This window comes from Mesocricetus auratus, unplaced genomic scaffold (assembly GCF_017639785.1).
Source record: "Mesocricetus auratus isolate SY011 unplaced genomic scaffold, BCM_Maur_2.0 Super-Scaffold_4256, whole genome shotgun sequence".
NCBI classification, from domain to species: Eukaryota; Metazoa; Chordata; class Mammalia; order Rodentia; family Cricetidae; genus Mesocricetus; species Mesocricetus auratus.
The window spans coordinates 18,021,509-18,042,661 of NW_024429182.1; the positions used below are offsets into that span (position 1 = coordinate 18,021,509).

A 21,153-nucleotide genomic window follows, 5' to 3' on the forward strand; every position below is an offset into this window, starting at 1 on the left:
AAAAATATGCACACCCTCCCCGATTTCTGCAGCACATTCACAATGCGCTCTTGGCATTCTCCAAGATTTAAAGGTCCATGATGTGGTCATTTCTAATTTTGCTGGCATGTGGGGTTAGACCACATAGCTGGTGTGGATACCAGATTGGCATCTCACGTGGACTGCTCTAGCCTGTAGCCGTTGGGAAGGCATGAACTCTCACAAAGAGAGATGAGCTTTATTTCTTAGTGGAAAATTACCATCCATGGAGAGAGAAAACTCTGGTGAAATTTGAGAAGGTGGTTAACTTGTCTTGAACAGATAAACATGGGAACCAGATGGTTTGGGATGGAAAAACGTGATTTGGGAGAGAAGTTAAAATAACTATGTTTGAAGCTATGAATATGGGGTCTGAGGTCTCAGGGCATGGTCTTCCCGACGTGGAAGGGTCAACCGACCAGACATAACTGAGTTCTGGATCATGGAGGATGTGGTGGGTGTGTAAGGAGACACAGATGAAGAAACCACAGGGAACTGGACTTTTTAGCTGCAGGAAATTTTAACTAATACATTCCTGCTTTGGTCCTCACTCCATGGCACCAAGAGATCAACCTCTAAAGATAGAAACAATATAAAAACAGCTACTTGATTATTCAGATTTACTGTACTCAACTCAGTCATTGGGTTAGTGAGCACTCTGGTAGGCTTTACTCGATTCAAACAAAACTATCAAATTGTGCCTCATTAACACGGTGAGTTAAATGTACCAAAAGCTACACGGCCATTCTTACATAGCTAACTACAAAGAAGAAAAAGAGACCGAGCATAGGACACCGTTCCACCGTTTCCTCCTCCTTCCCTCCTGTACGCTTTATTCCTCCACTCTGCAGAACGATGTGGAAGATCTCACACTACCAATCACCTCAACTATTATTTCATGTATATACACAGATATGTCCTGGCAGGAAAACCCCCAACTAACGCTGTTGAGCCAGCCCGCTGTGCAAATGAGTATTATTTGTGCAATGCGCTAGGCCTCAGTCACTGGAGTGCGTGTGGGTGGAGACCGGTTCTCATGCTGGACAACGAGGGGGATCAAATGCCTCCTGCTAACCCGACTGGATCTATAGAGACAGAGACACTCATGCATGTTTACCTGGGGAGCCTGCCAGAGAGTCCCCTCTGCTGAAGGCGAAGGTACGAGACACAGAGACGGGCACTAAAGAGTCGGGGCCAAGGATTTGTGAGTAGCAAAGGTAAACACAAAAGAAGAGAGACAAAGAGCAAAATGGGTGAGACAGTCTGCTCCTGGTTCTTCACGATTATCACATCACACGGCAAAAAATAAACCTTGCTTCAGAAAACACGGGAGTGTTTACGACTTCACCGCAGACAGACAAAATAAAATGAACTTGACTGAAGGTCTCCTGAAAGAGTTTGTAATATCTCGGGGGTAATCGCAGACGCCTCAGACGAGCACAGCCAGTGAGTGCCCTTGGAGGAAGCACGTACGGAAGCAGCTTTCTCTCTGAGGCACCCACCTTGAGCTAGCAAACCTGCTCGAGCCAAGCACTGTCCCCTGCCCAGTTGTCCCTTGTAGTCTGCTCACACAGAAAAGCCCTTGGGTAGCCGTTCAGAGGCCAGGAAGCCAGGTGCATGCTGGGAGGCTGGATCCTGCCTGGCCCCCAGGTGATGCTCTACCTTGGGCGCAGTGCTGGTGAGCAGCTGTGCACTGCTCGAGGCTGCAGGCTAAGGCGGGGCAGGTTTCTAGTAGCTCAACTGTGAGTCAACTTTATACATCAGATCACAGTTACTTTCTAGAAATCACAAGTATTCTGAAGCACCCCTCTTTCTCTTCTCTCTCCCTCTCTCTTTCCCCAGAGTCAGAAATGATAGCCGCCATCATTCAGGCCTCGGTAGAACTGTGCAGGACTCCAGTTCTTTCCGCGTGTTAAATCTGATGTGCTACACAGGACGTCTGTCTGTCTGTCTGTCTGTCTGTCTGCTGTCTGTCTGTCTGACCATCCTCAGAATCCCTTCCCAGGACCCAAGTGAAACTACTTGCAGGCTGCAGGCACACTGAAACAGGCGGCTTCTGCAGCTTTCTCTTCCGTGCTACAGATCTGATCTGAAATTACTTCTCCGTGCGGGCGAAGAGGGGGGTTGTTTGTTTGTTTGTTTAACCTATCTGATAACCACTAATATTGCCATAGGATGCTAATGAGTGTTTGACCTGGCCTCTGTTCTAGACACACTGGTCTCAGTTCTGCTAAGCGGATCTCAGGCGTGGTCCCCCTCTGCATACTTCTGTGTGCCCCTGTTTTACCTGAGCTCCCTCTTCATGGGCTCCTGGATTCCTGGCAATCAACATCAGGATAAAGAGTAGAGTGTGAGCCGGGCACAGAGGCGTGCCTTTAATTCCAGCATCCAGGAGACAGAGGTACACAGATCTTTGTGAGTTGTGGTCTACATAGCAAGTTCTAGGCTAGTCAGGCTACACAATGAAACCCTGTCTCAAAAAAGGGTGGTGGTGAATGGAGTGTGGATTGTGCCCCACTCAGGGACTCCTGGGAGAATTCTTTTAACTTCAAGTCCAATTCTGAGGCACAGGTCACATCATCTCACTTTCAACCTCAATGACTGAGAAAGCCTCACTCAGCCTTCTAGGTCAAGGCCCTACAAAAATTTACTGCCTGGTGGTTTGCGCTAAAGCTCTGCCTCCAACTGCATGTGATGCTTTCAGCCAGCAGAAAATGGAGCTGGGAGCCTCTGAACTTGACTTCAGCACCAACGTAGTGAACAACAGGGGGGTTGGTCCACCCTTCATCAGGAGGAAGGACTTGATGGAGGGTAGACAGCAACTCCTTCCCACTACTGGCCAATGCTATTATCTTTCCTGAATATGTATAAGGGCTCAGAAGCATGGGAGGGGAAAGAGAATTTAACACTTTCTTTCGTTAGTTAAATTGAATACAATGTATAATGACTCATGGATATGAAGATGGCATGATAAAACCCATTATTTTCTATGCTAACTTAAAAAATTAATAAAATAGCTGGGTAGTGGTGATGCACACCTTTAACCCCAGCACTTGGGAGGCAGAGGCAGGCAGATCTCTGTGAGTTGAAGGCTGACCTAATCTACAGAGTGAGTTCCAGGACCCCCCCCCCCCACTATTGCAAGCTTACTCTTTTTTTCACTGATAAAATGGAAGGGTTTTTGGTAGAACTAGGATCAGAGGAAGCCAGCTAATATCTTCTTATTTGAAATTGTTCTTATATTGATTTGTGTGTGTGTGTGGGGTGTGTGGGTGTGCCACATGGGCACCTCCTTCATCTCTGCTGTGATGCATGGGCACCTCCTTCATCTCTGCTGTGATGCATGCATGGGCACCTCCTTCGGAGAAGGAAGGGTTCCCTGGTCCTGGAAACTGTCTCTCACCTGTTCACCTCACATGCTGAGTACTGATGCCTCTTTTACTTTGCTTGACAGTCATTGGCTGACATAAACACCACACTATATCAGCCCTGTTTTTCTCCCTTCCTTCCTTCCTTCCTTCCTTCCTTCCTTCCTTCCTTCCTTCCTTCCTTCCTTCCTTCCTTCCATCTTTCCTTCCTTGCCAGATCTCCTTACTAAAGTTCTATAACCCTGTGAATAGAACAGATACTTAAGACTTCATTTCAGCCACCTGGTGAGCTAGGAAGTAAAATGACATGGTAAGCTATTCTATCATTTCCATATAGCAATTGCATTCTGGAACAGGGATCTAAAACCCATCCATTGTGCTGTGGTAACTAGTCATGACACAGGTAAGTCATCGACTGCCTGGGTGATTTGGAACAAATTACTTCTTTGACTTTCCTTATTAAGATTTAACTAATAAATTTGTTTATTTATCTATTTTTGTGGTGCTGGGATTTGAACTCAGGACCTTGTCTATGCTAGAAAACTACTTGACCACTGCTCTATAAGCCCAACCCCATTTTCTCATTCCAAAGTGACATCTACCTTGCTCCGTTCTCAGGATATCAAGCTCCAAAGTCCCCTGGTAAATTCCAGTATGAAACACTATGTAAAATCCTTTTTACGATTAAAAGAAATATCCCATTTGATATTAAAGTGACCACCACTGCAAAATTTAACCAACGAATCTGAAGGAAACCTAGAGAAATTCTTTCTGGGTCACATTTACATCACAATAGAAGTCATGCCTTCTGCACACTAACACACCAACTCTGCACAGAAAGCAGCAAGAAGGTACAGCACAGAAGCCAGCTGTCAGCCCTGTGCCAGCCCCCACCCCCAGCAGCATGCACGGCCAGCAGGCAGCCACCTCAGCGCCCACAGGGAGGTTGTAAGCGAGGAAAGAGCAGCAGCTAAGTAGCAGATTGCACCAGCCTTGATTTACAACACTGAATGTCACAGTCACTTTTCCCTGAGAACAAATGTCACAGCCAAGATCACAGCACTCCCGGTAAAGGGTAGGGGTGAATTATCACGAAGGTGAAGGGAAGACTGAATCACCACCACTGGAGTGCACAGATCCCCCAGCAGGTGGTAACTCACTCGAGGTGCCCCCAGCCACGCCACACACCTACCCTCCTCTACTTCCATTCATCACGTGGGCGTGAACAGAGAAGCCACAGCACTGCATTCCAGACACACACAACTTAAGCCTCTGGGCTGTGTGGGTACCTGGTAGGAGGCAGTGTCCTGGCAGAGCATTACAAAGAGGCTGCCAGCATTTGTGTTAGCCCAGCCCACGTGCAGACAGCTTGGTTCGGGCTGAGGCATGGCTGTGACGGGGAAGACAAGGAAGGGGTTTGAGAGATACATACGAAAGACAGAGGATCCAGCCAGACTTCCAACCTTCCGCACGTCGTTATCTAAGGACAGAAGGATGCAGTGGGTTTCAGAAGTAATTCAGAAAACATAACTTCTTATGGGAATCTCCACTTCCACTCCACCCCAGCACCAATTAACCCTGCAGAAATCAGGCAATCAAACAGGAGGGTAGGGAAGAGGGGTTAAAAGTGAAACAACTTGTCTTCATACTGACGAACACATTCTCCATCCCCAACACTTGCTACGTGATTCCCTTTTTCCCTCCCAACTCAGTTTTCTTCCTGTTTGTTGGTTTTTTAGAAATGGGGTTTCTCTGTGTAGCTTTGTAGACGAGGCTGCCCTCCAACTCACAGAGATCCGCCTGCCTCTGTCTCCCAAGTGCTGGAATTAAAGGCGGGCGCCACTATCACCTGGCTACTTCCTCTTATTTTTAAAGCTAAGCAAAATCTGAACGAAAAGTTATTTTTATGTCCATTTGGCACAAAGGAAACCAGATCCAAGGTAGTTAAACAAGGGTCTTTAACAGGAGTCAAAAGAAGAGGCGGGATTTGAGCCTAGGATTTCCTTGGGCGATCTCATTGCTTCCCCTGATAAACTCCGGTTTGGGAACTGGAAATACCTGAGCAAGCAGTGGTCATGATGGCAGGAACACCGTAGTAGGTGAAGGCTCCATTCTCAAAGCGCAGGCCTTCCTTACCAACTTCCACTTCCACTTTACCCTGAGGAAAGAAGGAATGTAAGGCGCGCACGAGGCTGTGCTGAGCATTTCCAGGTCTCTATCCACCCTATGTACTTTTTTGTGCGTGACAAGCGGACTCACATTCTCCCAGGGCAGCGTTAATTCTGCCCTGATGTATGGTGTAGAGAACAGAACCTCCCACTTCAGAAGCCCTTTGCAGTGAGTTCAATGCTTCAGCAGGAATGACCAAGCTTTTTGGACACACCGCAGCGGTCTTTCCAGAACACAGGTCTACAGCACCAGCTAAGCCAGCGGAGTCCTGCAAGCAGCTTCACGGCAGCCTCATATGAGGCCATTTCCAAGTCTGGATGAGACAGAAGCTGATCTTGCTGAAGCCATCGTCTGTGACAGTGATTATCGATATGAGACTGTATAGTTACATCTATGCATCTGATAACGTTATGTGCACCCTGTGGACGCTCACTGTCAGCCCTGTAGCGCCACCAAACATGTAACATTTTTATGTCCAGTTGACAGATACATTGATTTAGGATCAGAGAGGCTAACTGGCTCGGCTAAGGCTTGTTAGCACATGGAAACAATGAAATCTTCATGGAAAATCTTTCTAATTCCTGAGCCCACCTTCTTTCTACCATGTTTTATTTCCTTCAGCTCTTTATTTGAAAACTTTTGTTAAGCACCAAATGAAGGATTGCATGTGTCCTTGAATTACATAAACAATGTAACAGGATCCATCTCCTTTTCTAACAGGGAAGAAAGTGACCCCATTTTTTGGGGAAGAAAAATCATTTTGGTGAGGTTATTTGGAACAATATATATGAGACAAATCACCGTGTCTGGGAGGACAGGCTGAAGTGGACTGTAATAAACAGAGGCTACTTCTAACTTAATGTGATTTGTACTGAGATCTTAAACCCATCACACTGCCTCGAAGAGATAGGGAGCCAGTGACAGAGCTCATGGTGGGGGCCAGGACAGGGCACAGCTGTGCTCCGGTAGAACCAGGCCTGATGGTTACTTCTATCTAATTAATTGATTAATTATATAGAAGACGGAATCTTGCCAAGTGGCTCTGAATACCCCAAACGGAGTATGTAGATCAGACTGTCCTGAAACTCACAGCTATCCTTCTGCCTCTGCTTCTTGAGTGCTGGGATTACAGTGTGAAACCATGCCCAGCTTTGATACATACTTAAGGCAGGCCTGTTTAGATATCTAGGACAGGCAAGTATCTTTATGAAAGTCCCGGGGATGTGATTATTTATTTCATTCAGCCATTGCCTCCCCTCCTTCCCTCCTGGTCCTCTTCAGAGAGAGACCTTTCAGGGAACCACAAAGAATGAAGTGTGGCACAGTGAATGAATGTGTTCCACATGCTCCGGGAGGCAGAGGGAGGACCAGCATGGATGCCAGGGATGCTGAGATTCAGAGAGGTTTTATTTATTTATTTATTTTTATTTAGGTTAGAAACAATCTTGTTTCACATGTCAATCCCAGCTCCCTCTTCCTCCCCTCCTCCCCCGCCCTCCCCACCAGGTCCCCCAGTCCCTCACCCAATCTCCAGTCTGATCCCCAAGGAGGGTGAGGCCCTCCATGGTGGATCTTCAGTAACTGTCATTTCATCCAGGGCAGGGCCTAGGCCCTCCCCCAAGAGTCCCAGCTGAGAGAGAGCCTCCCATATTGTGGCATGGGCACTCAAAGTCTATTTGTATGCCAGGGATAAATACTACCTAAGGCCCCATAGATTACCTAGGCCTCCTCAGAGAGAGTTTTTTTTTTTAAACAAGAATCATCTACATCCCAAGAGGCAGTCCCAGGAGGCAGTGGGGGGACACCCAGGCAGACACCAGGACATACCGGGGTTTCACAGTCCCTGTCCATTCAGAAGCAGAATGCCTTTACTGAACATACACACCCCTCACTGTCCTCCACACATGCTTGAGTGCGCAGATGAAAGACCATTGAAGAAACTACAGCTCCCAGGATACCCCTTGTTCATGCCCAGGGCCTTCCTGTAAGTAATGCAGGATGCCTACCCCGCTGGCCTTGTTCTCTAGGCACCCTGCACGGAGGAACAGCCAGGGCCATTCCCCTTCACCATTCAGATGCCCTCCTCTTGCCCTTGGAAGTTGCCTGACCTTGCCACTCACCTGTAAAAGCAGCACAAAATAGTCCACAGGGCGGCTGCGCTGGTACAGGTAATGCTCTGGGGCTTTCTTATTCCTCTCATCAAACTTCAGCTCCTGGATCACATTGGGATGCTTCAGCAGCCGGAGCAGGATCTTCTCCGAAAGGTACAGAGACTTAAAGGGCTCCACTTCTAGAAGGCAGCAGGGCGTGGGGTGGTGATGGTGGGTATCAGCACTTCAGTATCTCCCCCATTCCAGCAACAAAAGCTGGGAGGAAGCAAGGGCAGCAACCAGGGTTTCATCTAGAACAAGCCGGCTAAGTAGGCTGGGGGTTCTGCAAATTCCTCGGCTTGAGGAATTTTAGTTCCCAGTGCGCATCCTGGAGCCCTCCCTATCTACGCCTTTTGGGGGTGACTACGGCTTCATTGGCATCTCAGGAAGAGCAGGTCACTGTAGTGGCATCTTGCCTTGCCAGTGAATTTGTAGTAGTGACCACAACCTTTGGGCATGGTTTCAGGTGCAGATGTGACCTCTTAAGATAGAGGAGGAGCTAGCATGGGCTCTTTTGGTGCCTGGAGAGCATTGGAAGAGCAGAGACTGCATCTTCTGGAGCAGGAAGACCTCTGTAGTCATTTACTCTTAGCTGTGTGAGTCCTTCCCTAACAAACACCCATTTATCATTTATCTTTAATGAGCAAACTCATTAAAACCCCTGCCTTCAGGTCATCATTTGGGAAATATCAGTATTGCTACAAATTTACTCTTTGTTTTTATTTAGAGTTGGACCTAGACAACTAAGCCATACACACAACAAAGATCTTTAATTTTACAGTACGGCTCCACACAGGGAAGTAAGTCTGGTTTATTTGGATAATATTCATCCGCTGGGTGAAATGAAATGCCAGGTTAATGGAGACCGGGAATTACTTAAATATTAAGTTGTCAATAATGTAAAATATCATACTTAACTATTAATAGACATTATATATTCACACTTGCAATATAATACTAAGAAGGTAAAGCTGCTTTGCTTTGGGAAATTGGTTTGTGATGAAAAGAAAATTATATTCAGAACAAGATTATATGTTAACTCTACTGTAGGTAGGTGCTACCTTATAGTTGCAGACTTTTCAGCACCTGGAACAGTGGGGACTCATTATATCCGCAATAAATAAATATATTAGTAAAATGGAACGTAGTGATGGATTGATCATTCTAGGCCATCATATTAATGACATCAGAGTTCAAAGACAAATGCTGCTCTTTTCACAAAAAGGAGCTCGATATTTCACCCGCTTTTCTTTCTAAAGGCACCAGGATTCCCAATCCAGTTCTCTATTTTATGAACTCATACTTCACAGGCCTATATGACTCCTGGAGGGGACCAAAACACAGGGGCTTGGGGCTTGGTAGGACAATGCTTTTCCCTCTGGGACACCCCAATTCCAGCAGGGTGGAGGATGGCCTCAGGCTCCAGTTAGGAAGTAAGCAGAGGAAATGAAAGTGCCACAGTGGTGTCTTAGCCCTTTTCTGGTGGAAAGGAAAACACTTCCTCTCCACAACACAGCCAGGGAGCCGGGAGCCTACCATGTCACACTACACGAGACAGCCTTCTCCCTCAAACAGTGGTTCTCGGTGCCAGGGCCACACAGGGAAGGGGATGGAGGATACTAGAATATGTGATGCCTGGAGCTGACTTAGATTCAGCCAGCAGTGCTAGGGCGGGGAATGGGTGGGGCAGATCCTACCTGTGGCCATGAAGCGGTGTGTGGCAAGCAGCAGCTGCGGCGAGATCTTCACTCTGATCTCCGAGTCTGAAAGCTTGAACAGAGAGAAGTCATGCCGCCTCCTCTCCCGGTGGGGGACCCTCTGCTTTTTCCGATTGTCAGCTATAGGGGTACAGGGGAAAGTCGACACTCAGAATCACTGTTGGTCCTTGGAGGTTTACACAGGTTCTTTGGGACCCCACACATTCTGCAGTGCCAACTGTAGGAGGCATGATCAGCTCTCTCCCAGTAGGAGACAGGCAATTGGCAGATGGTTTGGGGTTGTTTGTGCTTAGGTGGTAGATGAAAAGGGAAAAAGCTTCCTGGTGGGGGGAGGGGGTGTTCCTAAACCCAGAGTTGTAGGACTGGCTCCCTTACCTGATAGCTGTGCAAACTATGCATTAGCATTTTTGATTGTTTTAATCCATAAAAGAGAGTTATGATATTTAGTAGCTTTTCTACCTGTGCAGTTAATGCAAGATCTCAATAGACAACTATACATGGCAGCGTTTGTACAAAGTCATACAAACATGAGGTGCTGGTTTTCTTGGCGTTAAGGGGTTTGGGGTTCGCCCCTCTGTCCTATTCCATCCCTCAGAGCTGGGCTCACGCAGTCTCTTTCCTGTGGGCTTAAGCCATGCTGTGGATGGTACCTAAGGTATGTCACTCTGTTACCTCTCCTAATTCTCCTGCTTCTCCCCAGACCCTCTGGAGAAAGGATCACGGGAAAGGAAAGGGGGAAGACGTAAGAACGCACTTACACATAGAGACACAGGTTTTTGTACATATATACATGCACATGTGTACACATACACATAGACTTTTTGTAAGTGGAGGAAGTGTTTGCTTTGACTACTTCTCTCTTGCTTCCCCCGAGTGTTAAAGAAATGAAAGTGCTAACCCATCTAACCTGCACTGAGGGGAGGGGGAAAGTGATGCGTTTCTGTTCTCAAACTCGGCCTGGAAAACATCAGGGCTTCAGGGGGCTTGTAGTACAAGTGGACCAGGGACACACTAGGGACCAGGCTGTGTCCTCACAGCAGGGAACCAAGTCCTCAGAATCTAGCTTCTTTGTCTTCTGTTCTTTTTTTTTTTAGGAGCAGGCTTCTTGTAGGCCTTTTCTCCCATTTACAAAGTTCTTGTGGGCCTGCCTTTGACTCTGGGCCTTTGTAGGCACCTGGCTCCTGCTTCTTTACAGGGATGGGAACCCCTGGCCCTTTCTTCTAGAAAGCGCCATCCAGAAAATGAGCATTGGGTAGAGATTTAGCACTAGTGAGAAGCGTTCTGGTTTACATGACACATTGGCTTATGTGTCTGTCAGCATGTCACTAACCTTTCCTAGAAGAGACATTCCCAGGATCTCTCCCTTTATTACTTTGATTTTAACAGTGGGTAGTTGAAGCATTAGGGTTATTTAAATCCATATCCCAGGAAGAGACTGCTCAGTTAGCCTGCTACCAGCTACTAACACTTTAGTGTAAAGGTCTTCATCATTTTACATTCAGAGATCCTGGGGATTCTAGAACAGGAGTGGTGGGCAGAGTGAAAGAAGGGAGCCTGGAATGGGAGAGATCCTTTCTGAGCTCCGCCTTGTTTGGAAATGCTCAGTACAGCATTACCAGGTCCCTGAAGGGAGATGCTGTGACACTCGGCTTATTTGTGTTAAGGGCTGGTCATGTTTTAGATTTGACCTTTTCTTGGCACAAAGGTGTCACTGCCATATGGTATCAAAGCTTTTTGCTGTGAGGAACCGGTTTCTGGAAGACTGTTCTGGCAAGCTGAGGCTGCTCATCGCTGATGAGTTATCCCTGGGAAGGGCAGGGAATGGCTACGTTAGGAGATGAAACTCTGAGGAGGAAACATTTCCTGACAGAGATTCCCATGGACTTAGATAACATTCCAGTTCCATAGACAAAGCAAGCCCTTGTGTGGCGGGCAAGCAAAGCTTTGATAAGTCTCACGAGCCCAAAACTGTCACTCTGCAAAGGCAAGTTCATATTGTCCCTGGGGGTGCAGGGAGAGGAAGATCCCAGAGGCAGAAACAATAGGAGCCACACAGGGACCTGGTCCGGGGGGCAGGAAGGAAAAAGGGAGACTTGGGGGACCGCTAAAGCGTGAGGGACAAGACCAGTATCTGACAAGGAGCATTTAATGGTTTTGGCTTGGGCAAAGGGCAATGCCATGACAGTGTTCATTGCTCACTGGTGGTTGGGTGTGAGTGGAGTTCCAAGGGGAGGTGGGTTCAAGCAAATAGGTTAATAAAGAACCAACATGGGACCCCTCTTCTTGGGCACAGTGTATTTCCCTTAGTCTGCCCCCACCCCCATTTTAAGGCTAGGCTATCTTTTCCCAGTTCTGACTGTGTTCAGGAAAGTTTCCTTCTGGTAACATTTTGCCAGCATGTTCTCAGTGACTCGGGAAGGTCTGAACCAGGGTATCTCTCCATGCTGGCACTGGGCAGAGGCGGATGCCCAGACTTGCCTTGACGCCCTTCCACACTGCTTATCAAACGGATGCGCTTCTGGGAGTATCACAGGAAAGTCAGACGGGTCTGGAGAATAGCCAAGGGCACACTTACTGTAGAGGTCAGTTTCGTCTAGGATCTCTGACTTGATGATCTCTTCTATGACGTCCTCCAGTGTGACAATGCCCATCGCCTCGTAGAAAGGGTCCCCCTCACCTTCATTGCTCACTCTCTGGACAATGGCCAGGTGAGATTTTCCTTGAGAACAAACGAAACCATAGTTAAGCATCTAGACCATTTTCAGGGATTTCTGTTTGTGAGAAAAACAATACAAAGTCCCTGTCTAGTATCAGGACTGAACTCACACAACCATCTGAAAACAGGAAATCTGGGTGCAAGCTCTTACAAATGAAAGCTTGGTACTTAGATGAAATACAGTTGTTTATTATTTGGTGGCAGGGGCAGGTTCTCAGGTTCACAATGAAAGTGTTAGGCAGTTTTATTGTGTGACGACCTTGCGGTATGCTTGCCCTGGCTTGTTTTCTGTCAACTTGACACAAGCTAGCATCATCAGAGAGGAGGGGGCCTTAATGAAGAAAATGCCCGTGTAAGATCAAGCTGTAGGCAAGCCTGTAGGGCATTTTCTCAGTTAGTGATTAATGGGGGAGGGACCAGCCCATTGTGGTTGGTGCCACCTCTGGGCTGGTGGTCCAAGGTTCTATAACAATGCATGATGAGCAAGTCAGTAAGCAGCACCCTTCCATGGCCTCTGCATCAGTTCCTGCTTCCAGGTTTCTCCCCTGAGTTCCTGCTTGGCTTCCTACAATGGAGTGTGATATGTAAGCCAAACAAACCCTTTTCCTCAACTTGCTTTTGGTTATGGTGTTTTATCATAGCAATAAAAACCCTAACTAAGATAGCATTTACGGCCGGGCTGTGGTGGCGCACGCCTTTAATCCCAGCACTCGGGAGGCAGAGGCAGGCGGATCTCTGTGAGTTCGAGGCTGGGCTGGACTGACAGCCTCCAAAACAATACAGAGAAACCCTGTCTCGTAAAAACCAAAAAAAAAAAAAAAAAGATAGCACTTATGAAAACTAAGATGGTTATGACATCATCAGGTGAAAAAAATTTTTTAAAGATTTATTTATTACACATACAGCGTTCTGCCTACATGCCAGAAGAGGGCACCAGATTGAATTGTGGATGGTTGTGAGCCATCATGTGGTTGCTGGGAATTGAACTCAGGACCCCTGGAAGAGCAATCGGTGCTCTTAACCTCTGAGCCATCTCTCCAGCCCCCGAAAATTCTGTGAGAAGACCATTCTCCACAGTCTATTGTTGGCTGGACCATCATCACATGGCACTTGAATATATTTTATAACTTTATTTGGTACATAGGTTGGACACATTTATATCGGGTACGGTGTGACATTCGAGAACATCTACATAAAGTATTGGCAATGACTGATACTATGAGAATATGGTGTTGTGCACTGAGGGCGTGCTGACAGGATAACCCATTCGCACATGCCCACTTCATATGTAGGCTCCTTACTCCCCTTATTTCTCCGGCCCCGTCTCCCCCCAGTAATTTCTCTTTCCCTTTCTGTGTCTTCAGATGAATCGAAAACACAGCGACTATCATTTTGCAACTTTTCTGGCTTTTTTGTTAGGATGGGAGTAAGGGTGTGCTGTAACTACTTTCTAAGTTTAGCTCGCCGGGCGGTGGTGGCACACACCTTTAATCCCAGCACTCTGGAGGCAGAGGCAGGCAGATCTCTGTGAGTTCGAGGCCAGGCTGGTCCAACAGCCTCCAAAACAATATAGAGAAACCCTGTCTCGTAAAAATAAAAACAAAGAAAAAAAAGACTGAGTGTAAGTATAGTACATAATATTTTCCCTAGACATCATCTTCATAGACAATTCAGAGGCTTATTTTGATTATAAACAGTCTTTTGTAGTGTGTGTGTAAGAGAGAGTGTAAATGGAAGTTTCTGTCCAGCCCAGTCCTATAGCTGTTCAGTCCCAAATAAACACACAGAGGCTTATATTAACTATAAACTTTTTGACCTATTGCTCATGCTCCTTATTAGCTAGTCCTCTCTTAATTATTCACCCATATCTACTAATCTGTGTATCTCCACATAGTCTTGGCTTACCAGTGATGCCGGGGGCTGTTGCTTCCTTGGCAGCTGCATGTTGTCTCTCTCGACCCATTCTCTATGTTCTTCCCAGAATTCTCCTAATCTGGCAGTCCCACCTAGACTTCCTGTCTGGTTACATCCTGCCTGTCCATTGACCTAAACAGCTTTAGATGAGAGAAACATATATTCACAGCATACAGAAGGATGTCCTCCATGGGGAGGGAGGGGGGATCTTTATCTACTTATCTGTTGTTTCCATATCTTGGCTACTTCAATGATGCCATAGTCAACATGGGGGTCAGCTATCTTTTGGAGGTCCAAAATCCATATTTAACAGAAATTTATTTTGAGACAAGGTCTCACCAAATTACCCATGCTGGCCTTGAACTTGTGATGTTCCTGCCTTCTGAGAAGCTGGGATTATGGGCCTTTGACGCTAGGCCTGGCTGAAGTATTTTCTAAAAGCCCTCCATCATGTCATTCTATCTCCTTTTATAGTATAGCACATTTCCTGTTTCTAAAATGCAAACCCAAGTGGTTCTTTCTTTTTTCTTAATTACAGGATATTCATGAGGAACAAATCTGAGGCACTGACTCAGAGGAACTGGTCTTTAAAAAGATACCAAGGCAGCTTTTGTTTGCGTTTTGTTAAAAGTATCATTCAAGAGGGAGGCATTATAGGTTTGAGGAGAGATCTGGCACTAGCGAGATTTCCAGAGATCTACAAGGATGACATCTGGCAAGCTATGCAATAGTGGAGAGGCTACCTTAAAGTCCCTTCCTCAATAATGAGATTGTTGACTACCTTATATGCCATCCTAGAGTCTTCATCCAGTGGCTGAGGGAAGCAGAAGCAGACACCCACAGCTAAACACTGAACTGAACTCCTGGAACCCAGTTGCAGAGAGAGAGGAGTGATGAGCAAAGGGGTCAAGGCCAGGCTGGTGAAACACACAGAGACAGCTGACTTGAACAAGGGGGAGCTCATGGACTCCTAGACTGATGGCTGAGAGGCCAGCATGGGACTGATCCAGACCCCTTAAATTTGGGTGTCAGTGAGGAGGCCTTGGTAGTCTATGAGGCCTCGGGTAGAGGATCAGAATTTATCCCTGGCATAGGAATGGACTTTGGGGAGCCATCCCAGACTGACCCCATTTTGAATCCTGCTGCCTGCGGCCCTGAAGTCTTTGGCCCTATTGCAGCTTTCTGCTTCTTGTAACTAGTGACTTGTGTGTCCTACATTAGTGCAACTTTCTCAGAGGGTGAGTTCCTTCAGGACAATGGGTCACATCTTTAAATAGGTTCTTTCACCTATAAATAAATATTCGAGGAAATGTACTAGGCTGAAGATAACATAAAAACATAAAGCTGGTATGACGGATGTTACCAGGAGCCTTCCATTTCTGATAGTATACTATAGTATAAATTTAGTTTTAAGTTTAGTTTTTAAATTTTAGCTTAAATTTAGATTTCAGCCCTGCCTCAGTGCTCTAGAAAGTTATCCTATGAAACAACTGTATCCAACCCAACTGAACTGAGTGTTTTATAGTTTAAATTAGATTATGTTAATTGTTAGAATGTGTGCACTTTAAAGATTAAAAAAAACTTCCAACACATTTTTCTTAAACTTATGGCACCTGTTCTCACTTTTCTACTAGCATGTGCTAGCAGATGCCAAAACAAATGACTAGCATCATGGATAATTTAGGAAAACTGGTTTCTTAAAATTGTTTTCTATAATTGGATGTCTTTTGTGCTGTGGAGCTCAGAATGCATTCAGGACGGCCACACTTTCCACAGTTGATGTGGTTGGTTCAGATGCTAGAACTAAGTAAACGAACAGAGTTTACTGTTTTAAAAATAGCTTCTACGTTATGGACACCCAAAGTTGTCCTCTGACTTCCACACACATGCCATAGTACCCATACACAGGAAGATATGCATAGCCACCCCGATGATCTTCACAAAGGACTTTTAAGCTTTATGTATATGCTATTCAAGATACTGAGACACAGTACCTAAGTAATCCTTTTAGAAACATTTCAAACCATCCTCTGAGATACTCTTCGGAGTTGTGGATATGATTATATGTGTAATGTCTCTGTATAAAAAGTTACAATGAAGCCCATCTTTTTGAACAATTAATATACATTAATAAAAAGGTAAATTTTACCCTTCACAGTCATAGGAATCTACAAAGGAAGCAGCTTTGCTTAGGGACAGACTGGGGTAGGAGATGGGATGACAATCGTAAAACCGGGTTTTGAGCTAATACAACAGGGAGACACCCAGCAGTGTCCATGGTAAACACATCTAAGGTCCTTCCTCTCTTACAAAAGCTGGCCATTCAGAGTCCCATCTCTGTAACCCCCTTTTTTCTAGCCCCCAGGAGGAAGTGTTGTAGGTGGTCTCCTACGAAGTCAATCTGTAGACATGGAAAAGTTACTCAACCCCTTCCTTCCTGGCATAATAACCTATGAAAATTTATCATTTACAGTTAGGACAATGGTTATTATTATTACTATTACAGAATCCGTTATTTATCATATACATTGTAGGAGCCAGATGTTGGGTATACATCATTTTACAATGACCTGTCTCTAGAATATATGAAGAAATATTACATCTCATGAAAAGACAACTCAGCTAAAAATTACAAATCATTTGAACAGGTGCATCTCCAAGTAAGGCATATAATAAATAATCATAATAATTAGGGAAATTCAAATCAACTGGGAAGGAACTATCACTATGTACCTACCAGGATGGCTGTAACAAAAACCAAATCACAAGTGCTGGAGAGGATATGGAAATCAGGGATCCTCTATCATTGCTGCAGTACTCTGCAAGTTCTTAAAAATATTAAATATAAATTGCCGGCGTTGGTGGCGCACGCCTTTAATCCCAGCACTCGGGAGGCAGAGGCAGGCGGATCTCTGTGAGTTCGAGGCCGGGCTGGACCGACAGCCTCCAAAACAGAGAAACCCTGTCTCGTAAAACCAAAAAAAATATTAAATATAAATTACCACATGGTCCAGCAATTCCACTCCAACACAAATGAAAACGTATGACCAACATTATTAATGATAGCCCCAAAGTATCAACAACCCACGTTTCTACACAAATACAATGTGGTAAATCTATACAATGGAGTATTGTTTGGCCACAGAAAAGAATAAAGCGAAATTATGAAACAGCTAAGCCTTGAAAACACAGTGAGTCTAAGAAATTAGGCACAAATGGCTACTTGCTGTATGACTCCATTCATGAGAAATTTCCAAACTAGGCAAATCTGCAGAAAATAGGTTAGTGACTGCTAGAAGCGGTGGGAAGAAGGAAATGGAATTGCTGCCGAGTTCAAGATTTCTTCCTGGGATGAGGAAGTGCTCTGGAGTTAGATGGAAGCAATGCTTGAGTAATTCGGTGGGTATACTAAAAGCATACAACCACACGAGGGTGTGTGTGGCAGAAGTGGCTTCATAAGGGGAGTGCGTTGAAACGAAAGAGCGATGGTGGCTTGGACTGGGGAACTGTGCGGGGAGTGTGGCTGACAGCATTTTGTCACTTAGTGCTCTGGGATGTGTGAGCAAAAGTGGACATAAATAAGGCCATAGGAGACTAGAGGCAGGAGGGATACCACTTCTGCTCTTCTGTAGATGGGGGAATGACAAACAGGGACATGGGCTTGGTCACAGATGACAGGGCGAGAATTTGAAAGCAGCGGTAAAGCTGGGCCTCAGGAGGGTCATTATCAGAGGTCTCATTGGTTCTCAGAGATGACTAAAGAGTTCTTAAACCTCACAGACTGAGGCAAGCTTGGAGTAACAGGCCTCTAACAGCCTAATGTGTCCATTTTTTCCTCAACAGATGTTGGTCTTCAATCTGTATTATTTCTACTTCAGTGGGTCGATGATGTGTTTAGAAGAGTGGCTTACATTTGCCCACTTCCCTCTCCCGATGCCCTGTGAGATTCCATGAATTCAGACAGTGACCTCTTCTGCTGAGCCACTTGTGGTGATATTTTATTTGTGATCTAACAAATAAAGCTTGCCTCAAGATCAGAGTGCAGAACTAAGCCACTAGTTAGCCATAGAGACCAGGCAGCGATGGCACATACCTTTAATCCCAGCACTCTGGAGACAGAGACAGATGAATCTTTGTGAGTTCAAGGTCACCCTGGGCTACATGAGGTTGACTCTGTCTAAAAGAGAAACAGAGCTCACTCAAAGGTGATTCCAGCACTTGGGATCCCATGCCTTTAATTCCAGAACTAGGGAGGTACAGACGGGAGTGATGTGGTTGGGAAGGGAGAGGAATATAAGGCAGGAGGAGACAAGAGAGAAAGATGCAGTCTGAGGATGCAGTCTGAGGATGCAGTCTGACGACAGGATCACCCCTTTGGTCTGCGCATCGGTAGAGGTAAGAACTCTAGTGGCTGGACGCTCTGCTTCTCTGATCCTTCAGTTTTCACCCCTCCCCCACATAGCTGACTCTGAGTTTTATTATTAAGACCAAAGAGAATCTGTGCTACAGCCACCCCCACTCTATTGACTAACAGGAATTGTCAAATGTCTTCACATTACACCCCCCTTCCTTTCTGTTTGTTCCTAACTTTGTAGAAAAGTGGCATACCTGTCAGGCAATTTACGTCAATAATGATTTCAATTATATAGAACTTTCCAGTTTGCCAAGAGGCTTTCTAATAGGAGAGCCCTGGAATGGGTGAGATGCTCTTGAGGAGTGAGTGAGAAATGATTTTATAGGCCCCAGCTTGCTCTCGAACCCACTGAGACACATGTGTCCTATGCATATTCTTTAACAAGTTAGCTCCCCTTTCAACTTTCACTATAAATTCCCCCGCTCACGTGGTGGCCATATTCCTAGGGTAGGCAGTGTTCTTTTAGAATCATGACTGCTAACAAGACGCCATGTGCAGAACAGCTAAGTCATGCCAAGCAGCAGCTGTGGAGGGGTACACTAAGCTAAATGATCTGCTCCACATACCCTGGCCCATCCATTTTCAAAGCAATGGGGCCTGGCACAGTTAACCCCCCCGTTTCTAAAAATAGCCGATGTAACATAAGTCTTTAAGTCAGCTAAGACCATGGGCATACTGTACCTCATTATGATACATCAGAGGCAAGAGTAATCCTTCAGTCAGAAAGCTCCAATGCTAGTTACTACATCTGAAGCATTTTTACATGTCCCTAGAGCATATAATTGAGACATGGATGGAAAACCTCTAGGCTGAATTAAAAGGTAAAGAAATAGTGGGTTTTATGCTAATTCATTTTCTCCCCCTTCGTGTGTGTGTGTGTGTGTGTATGTGTGTGTGTGTGTGTGTGTGTGTGTGTTGTGCTTGTGTATGTGGATATGCATGCACATGAAGTCACAATGAGTGTCTTTCTCCATTCTTGACCACTTGATTCTTTTGAGACAAGGTCTTTCACTGAACCTGGATTTACCAGTTTAGTAAGACTAGGGGCCAGCCTCAGGAATCCTCTTCTGTCTGCCACAGCTGCACACAGCTTTTCATTGAGTGATGGAGATCCAAATTCAGGTCCTCATGTTTGGGTAGCAAGAAATTTACCAACTGAGCCATCTCCCAAGCCTTGTCAATGTTTTTCCTCTCCCTTCTTTTCCCTACCTCTCTCATTTATCTATCTATCTATCATCTATCTATCTATCTATCTATCTATCTATCTATCTATCTATCTATCTATCTATCATGAGACAGAATGTCATTATACAGTCCCAGTTGACTTGGCACTCACTCTGTAGACCAGACCGGCCTCAAACTCACAGAGATCTGTCTGCTTCTCCAATGAATTGTCTTAACTTTCTTAAAACAAAGTCTATATCTGTCCCTGGATTATAGAAAGTGTATTTCACTCTGGGTTCATTGGTATCCTACTTCTAAACTGGCAACCACACAGTACAGAAGTCTACCCCTATCCTAATGGCTTGGCTCACCAGCACTTGTCCTTTCTTGATTTCTAGAAGCTCCGGGCTCCTTTTTCCATCTAGACGTTTGTTTCTCCGAATCTTCCTTCCTTTCCCTCACTTACAACCAATGCAGCCCACATCCTAATGAGGCACAAAATAGAGAACACGCACCTACAGCTTGAGCCTTACTTGGAGCACAGCACCAGCGTGGTGCTGTTGAAGCTGGAGAAGTAAACCTTAAAGAAGCGGAAGGCGCTGACACCACACTTCTCTAGCATTAAGTGGGATTTATGGTGATCTGCCTTCTCTCTATTAAATAGTACCGTAGGTAAGACCCCTTCACTCCCAGTGCTTGGAACCCTTTGATCTCACTCAGTGGCTTTCCTGATTGGCTCTGCATTGTTTTAGAATTACTCAAAAAACTTTAAACACATCCCACACCCAGGGTTCCACAGCCAGACATCCTAGCTCCAGTGTGCTCACACCCACAGCCAGACATCCTAGCTCCAGGGATGCTCACACTCAAAGACCATGACATCAATGCTCAAAATGTTCCCCTGGTGATCTCTGCCTGCCCAGAGTTGAAAACTATAATTTATGTTCATAGAAACCATGTTCCAAGTTTGATTGCTGGACCAGCAGCATCGGTGTCACTGAACAAGTTATGAGGTACTGCCCCAGACCCCCTGAATCAGAAACCCCGTGGTTCAATAAATGTGATAGGTTCTTTTAATACAGCCTAAAACACCAAGTCAGGGGAAAGATTTGTGTCACGCCAGTTGTCCGTCTGATACCTGTGAAGAAGGGAAGTAACTGCTGAGATGTCTAGCAAATCCTAGTCTCTTTCCGTGCATCTGCCTTAAGGTGCTGAGTGTTCATCGGAAGAGACGAAGTTACGGAAACAAAGAATGGCTGAAGCTATGGCTAACTAACGCATTCTCTCACATGACATGGGGGTGGTTGCAATATTTTTGTTGTCACAAAGCAGAAAGTAGTTTGTGATGTTAATGCTGGGCTTAGGAACACATCTTTTGTGGCTTTTATACCAGTCACCTCTTAGGCTCTTGATATGTTGGAGGTTAATTAAATTCCCCACTACTGTAAGTTAACTAGGGTCCCACTCCCAGAAACTTGTTGTGCTCCTAATACTGGGTATTGGTAATTCTTTGTATGAGTTT

The 21,153-nt window shown here is 45.5% G+C and overlaps 1 protein-coding gene across 2 annotated transcripts in view; it reads right to left on the minus strand.

Moving 5' to 3' along the window:
- Cnnm1 (cyclin and CBS domain divalent metal cation transport mediator 1) overlaps positions 1-21,153 on the minus strand; it is a 53,991-nt gene that overhangs the window by 18,607 nt on the left and 14,231 nt on the right. Inside the window, exons 2-7 of one of the 2 annotated variants that reach the window (XM_005063569.4) lie at positions 11,999-12,142; positions 9,403-9,543; positions 7,676-7,845; positions 5,445-5,544; positions 4,819-4,866; positions 1,136-1,198 (exon numbers count right to left, since the gene is read on the minus strand). In XM_005063569.4, the coding sequence (XP_005063626.2) occupies positions 1,136-1,198; positions 4,819-4,866; positions 5,445-5,544; positions 7,676-7,845; positions 9,403-9,543; positions 11,999-12,142 (666 nt within the window). The remainder of the gene's footprint in view (positions 1-1,135; positions 1,199-4,818; positions 4,867-5,444; positions 5,545-7,675; positions 7,846-9,402; positions 9,544-11,998; positions 12,143-21,153) is intronic. The other variant, XM_005063568.4, reaches the window with a different exon arrangement.